Source organism: Maniola hyperantus, unplaced genomic scaffold (genome assembly GCF_902806685.2).
Source record: "Maniola hyperantus unplaced genomic scaffold, iAphHyp1.2, whole genome shotgun sequence".
NCBI classification, from domain to species: domain Eukaryota; kingdom Metazoa; phylum Arthropoda; class Insecta; order Lepidoptera; family Nymphalidae; genus Maniola; species Maniola hyperantus.
Genome location: NW_027189030.1, coordinates 45,507 through 62,456, shown reverse-complemented (window position 1 = coordinate 62,456; position 16,950 = coordinate 45,507). Strand labels below are relative to the sequence as shown.

The 16,950-nt window shown below is 20.5% G+C and overlaps 6 protein-coding genes across 6 annotated transcripts; 3 read left to right on the top strand and 3 right to left on the bottom strand.

The window, feature by feature from the left end:
* Window positions 1–3,557: 3,557 nt before the first annotated feature.
* LOC117996071 (NADH-ubiquinone oxidoreductase chain 2-like) lies at window positions 3,558–4,754 on the bottom strand (the record flags this gene model as incomplete). The annotated part of the gene is given in 1 exon segment (XM_034984073.2): window positions 3,558–4,754. A coding segment is annotated over 1 exon segment (909 nt), but the record flags the coding sequence as incomplete, so codon positions are not given.
* Window positions 4,755–6,784: 2,030 nt separating this feature from the next.
* On the bottom strand, window positions 6,785–10,587 carry LOC138404674 (NADH-ubiquinone oxidoreductase chain 6-like). Its single transcript, XM_069509250.1, is given in 2 exon segments — window positions 6,785–10,434; window positions 10,580–10,587. Coding segments are annotated over 2 exon segments (600 nt in total). The 3' UTR covers window positions 6,785–9,842.
* On the top strand, window positions 7,638–12,136 carry LOC138404677 (NADH-ubiquinone oxidoreductase chain 1-like). The gene is given in 1 exon segment (XM_069509253.1): window positions 7,638–12,136. A coding segment is annotated over 1 exon segment (957 nt). The 5' UTR covers window positions 7,638–7,652; the 3' UTR covers window positions 8,610–12,136.
* LOC138404679 (NADH-ubiquinone oxidoreductase chain 4-like) lies at window positions 10,998–12,136 on the top strand (the record flags this gene model as incomplete). Its single annotated transcript, XM_069509255.1, is given in 1 exon segment — window positions 10,998–12,136. A coding segment is annotated over 1 exon segment (927 nt), but the record flags the coding sequence as incomplete, so codon positions are not given.
* A 62-nt stretch (window positions 12,137–12,198) lies between these two features.
* On the top strand, window positions 12,199–13,937 carry LOC117996072 (NADH-ubiquinone oxidoreductase chain 5-like; the record flags this gene model as incomplete). The annotated part of the gene is given in 1 exon segment (XM_034984074.2): window positions 12,199–13,937. A coding segment is annotated over 1 exon segment (1,329 nt), but the record flags the coding sequence as incomplete, so codon positions are not given.
* An 810-nt stretch (window positions 13,938–14,747) lies between these two features.
* LOC138404678 (ATP synthase subunit a-like) lies at window positions 14,748–16,363 on the bottom strand. Its single transcript, XM_069509254.1, is given in 1 exon segment — window positions 14,748–16,363. A coding segment is annotated over 1 exon segment (678 nt). The 5' UTR covers window positions 16,220–16,363; the 3' UTR covers window positions 14,748–15,541.
* Window positions 16,364–16,950: the final 587 nt, after the last annotated feature.

Here is a 16,950-nt window from a genome sequence, read left to right as displayed (position 1 = left end):
TCTTTCCTAAATGATTAATTATTAATTATTTAATTTTAAATAAATTTTATATTATTTCTTTTTTTTTTATCATAATAAGATTAATTATATTAATTTTTTATATTCGAATTATTTATTCTTCATTTATATTTTTTTCTTTCAAATTTAAATGATTTAAAATTTTTATTAAAAATAACCTTTTAATTTTAATTAATTTTTTTAGATTCATTTCACTATTAGGAATAATTTTTAGAACCTTATTTTTTTTTTAAGGTTTTAAGTTAAATTAAACTAATAATCTTCAAAATTATTTATAAAGAGATCTCTTTAAGCCTTAGTATTAATATACCCCATAAAATTTGCAATTTTATATCAAAATATGACTATAAGGCCTAGTAAAAGAGAACTTTCTCGTTAATAAATTTACAATTTATCGCTTTAACCTCAGCCATTTTACTATTTTAAGCGAAAATGATTCTTTTCTACCAATCATAAAGATATTGGAACTTTATATTTTATTTTTGGAATTTGAGCAGGAATAGTAGGAACCTCCCTTAGACTTATTATTCGAACAGAATTAGGTAATCCTGGATTTTTAATTGGAGATGATCAAATTTATAATACTATTGTTACAGCTCATGCTTTTATTATAATTTTTTTTATAGTAATACCTATTATAATTGGAGGATTTGGTAATTGACTTGTCCCCCTTATATTAGGAGCTCCTGATATAGCTTTCCCCCGAATAAATAACATAAGTTTTTGACTTCTCCCCCCCTCTTTAATTTTATTAATTTCAAGTAGTATCGTTGAAAATGGAGCAGGAACAGGTTGAACAGTTTACCCCCCCCTTTCCTCTAACATTGCCCATGGTGGATCTTCAGTTGATTTAGCAATTTTTTCTCTCCATTTAGCTGGAATTTCTTCTATTTTAGGAGCTATTAATTTTATTACAACAATCATTAATATACGAGTTAATAATATATCCTATGATCAAATACCCTTATTTGTTTGAGCTGTTGGAATTACAGCTTTATTATTATTACTATCATTACCAGTATTAGCAGGAGCTATTACCATACTTCTTACCGATCGAAATTTAAATACTTCTTTTTTCGATCCTGCTGGAGGAGGAGACCCAATTTTATACCAACATCTATTTTGATTTTTCGGCCACCCAGAAGTTTATATTTTAATTTTACCAGGATTTGGAATAATTTCCCATATTATTTCTCAAGAAAGAGGAAAAAAAGAAACTTTTGGATGTTTAGGAATAATTTATGCCATATTAACAATTGGATTATTAGGATTTATTGTATGAGCTCATCATATATTTACAGTAGGAATAGATATTGATACTCGAGCCTACTTTACTTCAGCTACAATAATTATTGCAGTTCCAACAGGAATTAAAATTTTTAGATGATTAGCAACTCTTCACGGAACTCAAATTAACTATAGTCCTTCTATACTTTGAGGTTTAGGATTTATTTTTTTATTTACAGTAGGTGGATTAACAGGAGTAATTTTAGCTAACTCTTCCCTTGATATTACTCTTCATGATACTTATTATGTTGTAGCTCATTTTCATTATGTTTTATCTATAGGAGCCGTATTTGCTATTTTCGGAGGATTTGTTCATTGATACCCCCTTTTTACTGGATTAATATTAAATCCTTATTTATTAAAAATTCAATTTATTTCTATATTTATTGGAGTAAATTTAACTTTTTTTCCTCAACATTTTTTAGGATTAGCCGGAATACCCCGCCGATACTCTGATTATCCTGATAGTTTCCTATCTTGAAATATTATTTCTTCATTAGGATCCTATATTTCTTTATTTTCTATAATATTAATTATTGTTATTATTTGAGAATCAATAATTTATCAACGCATTATTTTATTTTCACTAAATATACCTTCATCTATTGAATGATACCAAAATTTACCTCCTGCTGAACATTCTTATAATGAACTTCCTATTTTAACTAACTTCTAATATGGCAGATTATATGTAATGGATTTAAACCCCATTTATAAAGGACTATCCTTTTTTTAGAAATGGCAACATGATCTAATTTAAATTTTCAAAATAGAGCTTCTCCACTTATAGAACAAATCATTTTTTTTCATGATCATACTTTAGTTATTTTAATTATTATTACTATTTTAATTTCTTATTTAATATTAAGATTATTTTTTAATAAATATATCAATCGATTTTTAATAGAAAATCAAATAATTGAATTAATTTGAACTATTCTTCCTGCAATTACTTTAATTTTTATTGCTTTACCTTCTTTACGGTTACTTTATCTTTTAGATGAACTTAATAACCCTTTAATTACATTAAAATCTATTGGTCATCAATGATATTGAAGTTATGAATATTCAGATTTTAATAATGTTGAATTTGATTCCTATATAACTCAATTCGACAATAAAAATAACTTTCGTTTATTAGATGTTGACAATCGTGTTGTTCTCCCTATAAATAATCAAATTCAACATTATTAAAATCTGAATATTCATAACTTCAGTATCATTGATGACCAATAGATTTTAATGTAATTAAAGGGTTATTAAGTTCATCTAAAAGATAAAGTAGTCATCTAAAAATTTTAATTCCTGTTGGAACTGCAATAATTATTGTAGCTGAAAGCTAAAGTAAGCTCGAGTATCAATATCTATTCCTACTGTAAATATATGATGAGCCCATACAATAAATCCTAATAATCCAATTGTTAATATGGCATAAATTATTCCTAAACATCCAAAAGTTTCTTTTTTTCCTCTTTCTTGAGAAATAATATGGGAAATTATTCCAAATCCTGGTAAAATTAAAATATAAACTTCTGGGTGGCCGAAAAATCAAAATAGATGTTGGTATAAAATTGGGTCTCCTCCTCCAGCAGGATCGAAAAAAGAAGTATTTAAATTTCGATCGGTAAGAAGTATGGTAATAGCTCCTGCTAATACTGGTAATGATAGTAATAATAATAAAGCTGTAATTCCAACAGCTCAAACAAATAAGGGTATTTGATCATAGGATATATTATTAACTCGTATATTAATGATTGTTGTAATAAAATTAATAGCTCCTAAAATAGAAGAAATTCCAGCTAAATGGAGAGAAAAAATTGCTAAATCAACTGAAGATCCACCATGGGCAATGTTAGAGGAAAGGGGGGGGTAAACTGTTCAACCTGTTCCTGCTCCATTTTCAACGATACTACTTGAAATTAATAAAATTAAAGAGGGGGGGAGAAGTCAAAAACTTATGTTATTTATTCGGGGGAAAGCTATATCAGGAGCTCCTAATATAAGGGGGACAAGTCAATTACCAAATCCTCCAATTATAATAGGTATTACTATAAAAAAAATTATAATAAAAGCATGAGCTGTAACAATAGTATTATAAATTTGATCATCTCCAATTAAAAATCCAGGATTACCTAATTCTGTTCGAATAATAAGTCTAAGGGAGGTTCCTACTATTCCTGCTCAAATTCCAAAAATAAAATATAAAGTTCCAATATCTTTATGATTGGTAGAAAAGAATCATTTTCGCTTAAAATAGTAAAATGGCTGAGGTTAAAGCGATAAATTGTAAATTTATTAACGAGAAAGTTCTCTTTTACTAGGCCTTATAGTCATATTTTGATATAAAATTGCAAATTTTATGGGGTATATTAATACTAAGGCTTAAAGAGATCTCTTTATAAATAATTTTGAAGATTATTAGTTTAATTTAACTTAAAACCTTAAAAAAAAAATAAGGTTCTAAAAATTATTCCTAATAGTGAAATGAATCTAAAAAAATTAATTAAAATTAAAAGGTTATTTTTAATAAAAATTTTAAATCATTTAAATTTGAAAGAAAAAAATATAAATGAAGAATAAATAATTCGAATATAAAAAATTAATATAATTAATCTTATTATGATAAAAAAAAAAGAAATAATATAAAATTTATTTAAAATTAAATAATTAATAATTAATCATTTAGGAAAGAAACCTAAGAATGGAGGTAACCCTCCTAATGATAAGAAATTAATTATAATTGAAAATTTAATTGAAAAATATATATTAAAATTAAATATTTGATTAATATAAAAAATATTTAATATATAAAATAAAAAACATATAATTCTAATTAAAAAAGAATAAAGAAAAAAATAAACTATTCATAAATTTTCTCTAATTAGTAATGCTGATAATATTCATCCTAAATTATTAATTGAAGAAAATGCTATTAATTTTCGTAAAGAAGTTTGATTGAATCCTCCAATAGCTCCAATTAAAACATTAAAAATTATAATGAATATTAAAAATTTTATATTAAAATAATATGACAATAAAATTATGGGGGTAATTTTTTGTCAAGTTATTAAAATAAAGCAATTTAATCAAGAAAGTCCTTCTATAATATTGGGGAATCAAAAATGAAAGGGTGCAGATCCTATTTTTATTAATAAAGAGGAATTAATTAAAATAGAAATAAAATTATTTGTGAAAAAATTTTTTATTAAAAATAAATTTAAAATAATTGCAAATAAGAAGTTAATTGAAGCAATTGATTGAGTTAAAAAATATTTTAAAGAGGCTTCAGAATTTAATAAGTTATTAGGGTTGGAAATTAGGGGGATAAAACTTAATAAATTAATTTCTAATCCAATTCAACAACCAAGTCAAGAGTTAGAAGAAATTGAAATTAAAGTTCTAAAAAATAAAGTAAATAAAAAAAATATTTTATTAGAATTAAAAAAAAATAAAATTTAAAATAAGAAATAATTTTTCTTATAAATGAATAAGTCATTTTTAAATAAATATATTTTAGTGTAAGGTGCACAATAATTTTTGAAGTTATTAGGTATAGTTTAATTCTATAAAATATAATAAAGGTAAAAAATTACATTATTTATCCTATCAGAATAATCCTTTTTATCAGGCACTTTATTTTTAAAAAAAAGGGATTCCTTTATATTTGAGGTATGAGCCCAAAAGCTTTATTTAGCTTATTTTTAATTATTATATTTTATATTTATAATAAAAAATATTAAAAATGGTCTTAATAATAAATAAATATTAAAATTTAATCAAATATATTAAATATTTATATATATATTTAATGTATATATATATATATATTTATATTAAAAATTTAATTTATTATTTATTTAATTATAATTATATATAATTTAATTAATTAATATATTAATAATTTATAAATTTTTGGATTAATAAAAATTAATTAAATAATATTTATCATTTAAAATGAACTGTATTCGGATTATCATGAAATATATATTTAATATTGTTATTATGAAAAAAAATGAAGGAAAATATTAAAAATTTATTAATTTCTATTATACATTTAATATAAAAAAAAAAAAAAAAAAATCTATGTGGAAAATTTTATAAATAAATAAAATAATTATATTTTTTATAGTTTATTATAAATTTACTTTACATATAAATTTTAGTATAAAATTTTAATTATTTTAATAATAATTAATAATGAGATTATAGTAATTAAAATTAAAAATTTAAGAAATTAAGATTTAGTAATATAAAAATTAATAACTAATTTTGTGCCAGCAGTTGCGGTTATACAAAAATTAAATTAAATTATTTCAGTAAATAATAAATAATATATTTAATTAAAATAAATATTAAATTATTAAGTGAAATTTTAATTTGATTAAATTTTAATTTAATTTTATGATTTAATAAATTTAATAAATAAACTAGGATTAGATACCCTATTATTAAAAATTTAATTTATAAAACTAAAATAGTAAATAAAAAATATTGAAACTTAAATAATATGGCGGTATTTTAGTTCATTTAGAGGAATCTGTCTAATAATTGATAATCCACGAATAAATTTACTTAATTTAAAATTTTATATATCGTTGTTGAAAAAATATTTTTTAGTAAAAATAATATTTTAAAATTTCAAATAAAAATTAATTCAGATCAAGATGTAGAATATAATTAAGAATATGATGGATTACAATAAAATAATTTAATATGAATAATTTAATTTTAAAATTAATTTGAAGGTGGATTTAAATGTAATTTTAATTAATTTATTAAAATGATTAAAAATTAAAATATGTACATATTGCCCGTCACTTTCATTTGAAAATTGAAATAAGTCGTAACAAAGTAGAGGTACTGGAAAGTGTTTCTAGAATGATCAAATTAGAGCTTGTAAAAGTATTTCATTTACATTGAAAAGAAATTAAAATTTAATTAATTTGAGGGGGAAAATTAATAAAATAAAATTAATAAAAAAAATTTTAAATTAAAAATAAATAATGGGGGTTAAAGTATTTTTAATAGAAAAAATTTTAAATTTTATAGGGAAATATGTATTGTAGAAGAAATTTGAAATAATTGAAATTAAATTAATTAAAAAGAAAATTTAATTTGTTGTATCTTGTGTATCAGAGTTTATTAAATAAATTTTTTAAAATAAAAAATCTCGAATTTAAAAGAGTTAATTAATTATAAAAGTTAATGTAACATAATTATTTTAAATAATTAATTAGAAATGAAATGTTAATCGTTTTTAAATATATCTAGTTATTTTAGAAAAAAATTTAATTTTAAATTTAAATAATTTTATAATTTATTAAAAAAAATTATAAAAATTTAAATTTAATATATTAGGGGATAAGCTTTAATTTAAAAATTTATAATTAAATAATTTATATTAAAATTTTTAAAATTTATATTGTTTAAAAATTTTAATTTATTATAAAAAATTTTAATAAAAATAAAATTTTATTGGAAAAATTTAAAATTATATAAAATAATAATTTTTAATAATAAAAAATTAGTAATAATGATAAAATTAGTATAAATAAAATAAAAAAAAATAAATTTATAATTAAAATTAATTAAAAGGAATTTGGCAAATAAAATATTCACTTGTTTATCAAAAACATGTCTTTTTGAATATAATTTAAAGTCTAATCTGCCCACTGATAAATATTAAAGGGCTGCAGTATCATGACTGTACAAAGGTAGCATAATCATTAGTTTTTTAATTGAAAACTTGTATGAAGGATTTGATGAAATATAAGCTGTCTCTAATTTATTTATAGAAATTTATTTTTTAGTTAAAAAGCTAAAATAATTTTAAAAGACGAGAAGACCCTATAGAGTTTTATATTTATTTTTATTAAAAAATTATATAAAAATTAATATTGAAATAAAATGAAGTATTATGTTGGGGTGATAGAAAAATTAAATTAACTTTTTTTAAAAATTAAACATAAATATATGATTAAATGATCCATTAATAATGATTATAAGAAAAAATTACCTTAGGGATAACAGCGTAATATTTTTTTTTAGTTCATATAAAAAAAAAAGTTTGCGACCTCGATGTTGGATTAAGATAAAATTTAAATGCAAAAGTTTAAAATTTTGATCTGTTCGATCATTAAAATCTTACATGATCTGAGTTCAAACCGGTGTGAGCCAGGTTGGTTTCTATCTTTAGATAATTAAAATATTTTAGTACGAAAGGATCAAATATTTAAAATAATTTTAATTTAAGAATATCATTAATTAAAAGTAAAGTTTACTATTTTGGCAGAAAAATGTAATGGTTTTAGAAGTCATAAATATATAATTTATTATATAAATAGTATATGATAATATTAGACTTATTAAATATAGTTATTGGAGTATTAATTTTAATTGTGGGGGTATTAATTGGTGTTGCTTTTTTAGTTTTATTAGAGCGTAAAGTTTTAGGTTATATTCAAATTCGTAAAGGTCCTAATAAAGTAGGGTTTATAGGTTTATTACAGCCTTTTTCTGATGCAATTAAATTATTTACTAAAGAACAAGTTTATTTAAATTATTCAAATTATATTTTTTATTATTTTTCTCCTGTTTTAAGTTTTATATTATCTTTAATAATTTGAATAGTAATTCCATATTATTTTAATTTAATTGTTTTTAATATAGGAGTTTTATTTTTTTTGTGTTGTATAAGTTTGGGGGTCTATACAGTTATAATTGCAGGGTGATCTTCTAATACAAATTATTCTTTATTAGGGGGATTACGAGCTGTAGCTCAAACTATTTCTTATGAAGTTAGTTTGATTTTAATTATATTATCAAGTATTATTTTAATTATGGATTTTAATTTATTAAAATTTACAAATTATCAAGAATTAATTTGATTTATAATTATAATATTACCTTTAAGATTATGTTTTATATCTTCATTAATAGCTGAAGTAAATCGAACTCCTTTTGATTTTGCTGAGGGGGAAAGAGAATTAGTATCGGGGTTTAATATTGAGTATAGAAGAGGAGGATTTGCTTTAATTTTTTTAGCTGAGTATTCTAGAATTTTATTTATAAGATTATTGTTTGTTATTATTTACATAGGAGGTTATAATCTTAGATTATTATTTTATTTAAAAATAATTATAATTTCTTTTTTATTTATTTGAGTTCGGGGTACATTACCTCGTTATCGATACGATAAATTAATGTATTTATGTTGAAAAAGATATTTACCTGTATCTTTAAATTATTTATTATTTTTTATTGGATTGATAATAATAATAAATTATAAAATAAATTTAGTATAAATTAATAGAATAAATAATTCTTTCTTAAGTTTTCAAAACAAATGCTTTTACAAGCTCATTAATTAATAAATTAATTAATAAATTAAGATTTGAAAATTAAATTATCTCAAATTTTATTTAAAATAGGATTAATAATAAAATAAGAAAAATAAAATATTGTTAATAGTTGACTTGTAATTACATATAAATTTTCAACAGGACGAGCTCCAATTCAGGTTAAAAGAATAATTGTTGCAATTAGGAATCAAAATAAAATTTGATTAAGGGGGTAAAATTGAATTCCTTGAATTTTTTTATTGAAGGTGAAAGGAAGAATAATTAAAATTAAAATTGATACTACTAAAGCAATTACACCTCCTAATTTATTTGGGATAGAACGTAGAATAGCATATGCAAAAAGGAAATATCATTCAGGTTGAATATGAATTGGGGTAACTAAAGGATTAGCTGGGATAAAATTATCTGGATCTCCAAGTAAATAAGGATTAGTTAAGGTTAAAAGAGTTAATATTATAGTTAAAATAATAAATCCAATTAAATCTTTGAATGTAAAAAAGGGATGAAAGGGAATTTTATCTAAGTTTCTATTAATACCTAATGGATTATTAGACCCTGTTTGATGAAGAAATAATAAATGAATAATTGTTATTATAAGAATAATAAAAGGTAATAAAAAGTGAAAGGTATAAAATCGAGTAAGGGTTGCATTATCAACTGCAAATCCTCCTCAAATTCAATTAACTAATAGAGTTCCTAAATAAGGAACAGCTGAGAGGAGATTAGTAATAACTGTAGCTCCTCAAAAAGATATTTGTCCTCAGGGGAGGACATAACCTATAAAAGCTGTTGCTATTAATAAAAATAAAATAATTACTCCAATTATTCAAGTATAAAAAAAATTAAAGGATTCATAATAAATTCCTCGACCAATATGAAAATAAATACAAATAAAAAAAAAAGATGCTCCATTAGCATGTAAAGTTCGAATTAATCAACCATAATTTACATTTCGGCAAATATAATTAACTCTGAAGAATGCTGTTTCAATATTAGCTGTGTAATATATAGTTAAGAATAGTCCTGTAATAATTTGAATTATTAAACATAAAGCTAGTAAGGATCCAAAATTTCATCATCTAGAAATATTAGAGGGAGAAGGTAAATCAATTAATGATCCGTTAATAATTTTAATAATGGGGTGAGTTTTTCGAATAGGCTTATAAAAATTTATCATTAGTTAAAAGAACGAAGTGGTCCAAAAAAAATATTTGTGATTTTTACTACTGCAATAAGAGTAATAAATAAATAAATAATTATTATAATTATTAATAAATAGGTTTGTTCATTATATAATTTAAATAAATTAATATTATTTTCATTATAAGTGAATAAAAATGTATTAATAAAATTATTTATATCTTCATTAAAGGAAAAATTTAGTCAATTTAAATTATTTTTTGTGATGATAATAATAAAAGTAAAAATTATGATTGGGGTGAAGAAAATAAATTTATTTAAAAAAGAAAAATTTAATAATTCATTAGATGCAATACTTGAGACGTAAATAAAAAGAACTAAAAGTCCTCCTAAAAAAACTAAAAATAAAATATAGGAAAATCAATAAGAATTAATAAGTATTCCTAATAAAAGACAAATAAATAAGGTTTGTATTAAAATTATTAATCCTATTGAAATAGGATGATTAATAAAAAATATAAAAATAGATAAAAAAATTACTATAAAAGATAAGAATATTTTTGTAATATCAAAGAATAGTTTAATAAAAATTATAATTTTGGAGATTATAGATAAAGAAATTCTTTTTCTTTGAAGTTTTTAAAGAAAATTCTTATTTTTGATTTACAAGACCAATATTTTAGTTAAATTATAAAAACAAATGATAATATTTAATATATGAATAATAGTATTTATTATATTTTTATTTGGGAATATAATTTTTGTAAGAAAACATAAACATTTATTAATTGTTTTAATAAGATTAGAGTTTATTGTTTTAAGAATTTTTTTTTCTTTAATGTTATATTTAAGAAAGGTTGATTATAATATATATATATTAATAGTTTTTTTAGTATTTTCAGTATGTGAAGGAGCTTTAGGGTTATCAATTTTAGTTTCCATAATTCGAACTCATGGTAATGATTATTTTCAAAGATTTAATTTAATTTAATGATAAAATTTTTAATAATAATAATATTTATAATACCTTTATGTTTAAAAAAAAATATATTTTGAATGGTTCAAAATATAATGGTAATAATAGCTTTTTTATTTATAAATATGTCTATTAATATTAATAATTTTAGTAATTTAAGATATATGATAGGATGTGATATAATTTCTTATGGGTTAATTTTATTAAGAATTTGAATTAGATTTTTAATAATCATAGCTAGAGAAAGATTATTAAAAAATAAATTTTATGATAATTTTTTTTTAATAAATATTATTATATTGATAATAATATTATATTTAACTTTTAGAGTAATAAATTTATTTTTATTTTATTTATTTTTTGAGGCTAGATTAATTCCAACTTTAATATTAATTATTGGGTGAGGTTATCAACCTGAACGAATTCAAGCAGGGTTATATTTATTATTTTATACTTTATTTGCTTCTTTACCTTTATTATTAGGGATTTTTTATATTTATAGAAGTATAAATAGAATAATAATATATTTTTTAAAATTTTATAATTATAGATATTTTTTTTTATACATTAGAATAATTTTAGCTTTTTTAGTAAAAATACCAATATATTTTGTTCATTTATGATTACCTAAGGCTCATGTTGAAGCTCCTATTTCTGGTTCAATAATTTTAGCAGCTATTATATTAAAGCTAGGGGGGTATGGACTTTTACGGGTTATAATTATTTTACAGAAAGTTGGGTTAAAAATAAATTTTATTTGAGTGGTTATTAGATTAATTGGAGGATTTTATATTAGTTTAAAATGTTTTTGTCAAATTGATATAAAATCTTTAATTGCTTATTCATCTGTATGTCATATAAGAATTGTTATTGGAGGGATTATAACTATAAATTATTGAGGATTTATTGGTTCGTATGTTTTAATAATTAGTCATGGATTATGTTCATCTGGAATATTTTGTTTATCAAATATTAATTATGAACGATTGAATAGTCGAAGTTTATTTCTTAATCGGGGGTTAATAAATTTTATGCCTTCTTTAAGATTATGATGATTTTTAATATTATCTTCAAATATAGCAGCTCCTCCATCATTAAATTTAGTAGGTGAAATTAGATTAATTAATAGTTTAATTAGCTGATCTTGATTAACTATAATTATATTAATATTAACTTCTTTTTTTAGCGCCGGGTATAGATTATATTTATATTCTTATACTCAACATGGGAAATATAATATTGGAATTTATAGATTTTATACAGGAGTTTCTCGGGAATATTTGATATTAATATTACATTGACTTCCTTTAAATATTTTAGTAATAAAAATTGATTATAGAATACTTTGATTTTATTTAAATAATTTAAAAAAAATATTGATGTGTGGAGTCAAAAATATGAGTATATTCATTTTAAATCATTAATAAATATTCTTTATGTTTTATTAGATTTTTTTTTTTATTTTTTTTTATATTGATTAATTTTTTTATATCAATTTATTTTATTATAAATGAGATGGTATTATTTTTAGAGTGGGAAATTATTTCTTTTAATTCAATAAATTTAGTAATATCTATTTTATTAGATCCAATTTCTTTAACTTTTATAATATTTGTATCTTTAATTTCTTCTTCTGTTATTATATATAGTAAAAGTTATATAAGATCAGAATTAAATTTAAATCGTTTTATTATTTTAGTTTTATTATTTGTATTTTCAATAATTCTTTTGATTATTAGTCCTAATATTATTAGAATTATTTTAGGTTGAGATGGATTAGGTTTAGTTTCTTATTGTTTAGTTATTTATTATCAAAATATAAAGTCTTATAATGCTGGGATATTAACTGTTTTATCAAATCGAATTGGGGATATTATAATTTTAATAGTAATTGCTTGAATAGTGAATTATGGAAGTTGAAATTATATTTTTTATTTAGATTTTATAAATAATGATTATTCAATAAAAATTATTGGGGTTATAATTATTTTAGCTGCTATAACTAAAAGTGCTCAAATTCCATTTAGTTCATGATTACCTGCAGCTATAGCTGCTCCAACTCCTGTTTCTGCTTTAGTTCATTCTTCAACATTAGTAACTGCTGGTATTTATTTATTGATTCGATTTAGAAATTTATTAGTAAATACAATATTTATTAAATTATTATTATTATTGTCAGGTTTAACAATATTTATAGCTGGTATTAGAGCAAATTATGAATTTGACTTAAAAAAGATTATTGCTTTATCGACATTAAGACAATTGGGGTTAATGATAAGTATTTTAAGAATAGGTTATTATGAATTAGCTTATTTTCATTTATTAACTCATGCTATATTTAAAGCTTTATTATTTATATGTGCTGGTAAGGTGATTCATTTAATAAATGATAATCAAGATATTCGGATAATAGGGGGTATAAGATTATATATTCCTTTAACTTCTTTATGTTTAAATATTTCTAATTTAGCTTTATGTGGAATTCCTTTTTTGGCTGGATTTTATTCTAAGGATTTAATTTTAGAGGTTGTTAGAATAAGAAATTTAAATTTTTTAGTTTTTTATTTATATTATATTTCTACTGGATTAACAATATTTTATACTATTCGATTATTAATATATTTAATAGTGGGGAGTTATAATTTATTATCTGTTTATAATTTATTTGAAGAAGATTATATTATATTAAATAGAATATTTATTTTATTATTTATAAGATTAATTTCTGGGAGATTTTTAAGTTGAATAATTTTTTCTTATCCTTATATAATTTATTTACCTTTTAATTTAAAAATGATAGTAATTTATGTTAGTTTAATGGGGTTAATAATGGGAATTTTAATTAGAAATATAAAAATTTATTCTTTGAATAAATTTATAAAAACTTATAATTTAAGTTTTTTTTTAAGTTTAATGTGATTTATACCAAGATTATCAACTTATGGTTTAAATTATTATTTTTTAAATTTTGGTCAAAAATTATTAAAAATTGTGGATATAGGATGAAGAGAGTATTATAGAGGTCAAGGAATATATGGTGTTATTAAATATTATTCTTTAGTTAATTATATTTATCAAATAAATAATTTTAAAATTTATTTATATAGATTTGTTTTATGAATAATAATTTATATTTTTATAATTATATTAATATACTTAAATAGCTTATAATAAGAGTATAATATTGAAGATATTAAGGAGATTAATAAATCTTTAAGTATTTATAAAAAATAATTTTTTATTTTTACAATGAAAATGTAATGTTTTATATTAAACTATATAAATTAAGTAAGAAATATTAATGAATTTAATCACTATAAATTAAGTTAGCAGCTTAACTATTTATATTTCAATTGGAATTTAATATTCAATTTTATCATTAACAGTGATATACCTCTAATTTGGTTTCAATTAATTTATTTAAATAAGGAGTAAAAACTCTATCTTTTAAGTCGAAATTAAATGCAAAATTGCTTCTTATTTAAGATAAATTGAAATTTCAATATTTTTTGAATGCAAATCAAATGTTTTTTTAAACTATAATCCTTAAATAGTTCAGTTTAATATATTTTGATTTCATTCATGATATAGTCCAATTAAAAGTATGATTATAAAAAATGAACTAATTTTTCATCAAATAATAAAATTAACTCTTTTAAAAGAAATAATTATGGGTAAAATTAAAGCAATTTCGATATCAAAAATTAAAAAAATTACTGTGATTAAAAAAAAATGTAATGAAAAGGGAATTCGAGGAAGAGTTTTAGGGTCAAATCCACATTCGAATGGTGAACATTTTTCTCGATCTATAATTGATTTTTTTGAAATAATAAAAGATAATATAATAAAAATATTAGAAATTAGTAAAATAATTAAAGAAAAAAATAGTAAAGTAAAAATTATTTATATTAATTATTATTAAACTTTTTGATTGGAAGTCAAATATACTAAATATATTATATAAATAATTAATTATTTCCTCATCAATAAATTGAAATATAAAGGAATAATCATACTACATCTACAAAATGTCAGTATCAAGCTGCAGCTTCAAATCCAAAATGATGATTATTAGAAAAATGATTATTTAAATGACGAATAAAACATGTAAGTAAGAATAATGTTCCAATAATTACATGTAGTCCGTGGAATCCTGTTGCTACAAAAAAGGTTGATCCATAAATTCTATCAGCGATAGTAAATGGGGCTTCAAAATACTCATAGGCTTGGAGAATGGTGAAATAAATTCCTAAAATAATAGTTAAAAATAATCCTTGTATAGTTTGAGTAAAATTATTTTCTATTAATCCATGATGAGCTCATGTAACAGTAATTCCTGATCTAATTAAAATAATTGTATTTAATAAGGGAATTTGAAAAGGATTAAAGGGGATAATTCTTGTTGGAGGTCATGTAGTTCCAATTTCAATATTAGGGGATAAACTACTATGAAAAAAAGCTCAAAAAAAAGAAATGAAAAAAAAAATTTCAGAAATAATAAATAAAATTATACCTCAACGAAGTCCATTAGAAACTAATAATGTATGTTTTCCTTGAAATGTTCCTTCACGACAGATATCTCGTCATCATTGATATATTGTTAATAGAATAATTAAATATCCTAAAATTAAAAGATTTATATTGAAATTGTGGAATCATTTTACTAGTCCTGTAACAAGAGTTATAGTTCCGATAGCTCCTGTTAAGGGTCAAGGGCTAAAATCTACTAGATGATAAGGGTGATTATGAGTTGATTTCATTAGTTAACTTCTCTAGAATAAAGAGTTCTTAAAATAGTAATTACATAAGATTGAATAATAGCAACTGCGAATTCTAAAATTAATAATAAAATTTGTGTAAAAATTAAAATAATTAATAAATAATTAGGTATATTTATACCTGAATTTCCTAATAAAGTTAATAATAAATGTCCTGCAATTATATTAGCAGTTAAACGAACTGCTAAAGTTCCTGGGCGAATAATATTACTAATTGTTTCAATTAATACTATAAAAGGTATAAGAACAGTAGGTGTTCCTTGAGGGATTAAATGGGTAAATATATGTTGTGTATTATTAATTCAGCCATAAATTATAAAACTTAATCAAAGAGTTAATGATAAAGTTAATGAAAGATTTAAATGACTTGTACTTGTAAAAATATAAGGGAATAATCCTAAAAAATTATTAAATAAAACGAAAAAAAATAATGTGATAAAAATAAATGTTGATCCATTATATCTATTAATTCCTATTAATGTTTTAAATTCATTATGAAGTTTAGTTGAAATAAAATTTCATAATATAAAATATCGATTAGGTATAAATCAAAAAGAATAAGGAATAAATATTAATCCAATAAAAGTTCTAATTCAATTAAAAGATAAATTAAAAATATTGGTAGATGGATCAAAAATTGAAAATAAATTACTTATCATTTTCAGGAAAAATTATTTTTAGTTATTAAAATCTTTGATATATTTTTAGAATTATAATTATAATTAAAAATATAATAATTAATAATATTAAATAAAATAAAAATACAAATAAAAAAAAATAAAGAAAATAATCAGTTAATTGGTATTATTTGAGGGATAAAAGAATATTACAAAAGTAATTATTTAAATTTGACATATTTATGTTATTAAATTAACTAATTCTTTATTTCATTAGAAGTAATTGCTAAATTACTATAAAATGGTTTAAGAGACCAGTACTTGCTTTCAGTCATCTAATGATGAATAATTATTGATTCAATTAATAAAATTTTTAATGGTTACTCTTTCAATTACAATAGGTATAAAACTATGATTTGCTCCACAAATTTCAGAACATTGTCCAAAAAAAATTCCTGGACGATTAATAAAAAAACTAGTTTGATTTAATCGTCCAGGATTAGCATCGACTTTTACTCCTAAGGATGGAATTGTTCAGGAATGAATTACATCAGTTGCAGTAATTAAAATTCGAATTTGATTATTTATAGGGAGAACAACACGATTGTCAACATCTAATAAACGAAAGTTATTTTTATTGTCGAATTGAGTTATATAGGAATCAAATTCAACATTATTAAAATCTGAATATTCATAACTTCAATATCATTGATGACCAATAGATTTTAATGTAATTAAAGGGTTATTAAGTTCATCTAAAAGATAAAGTAACC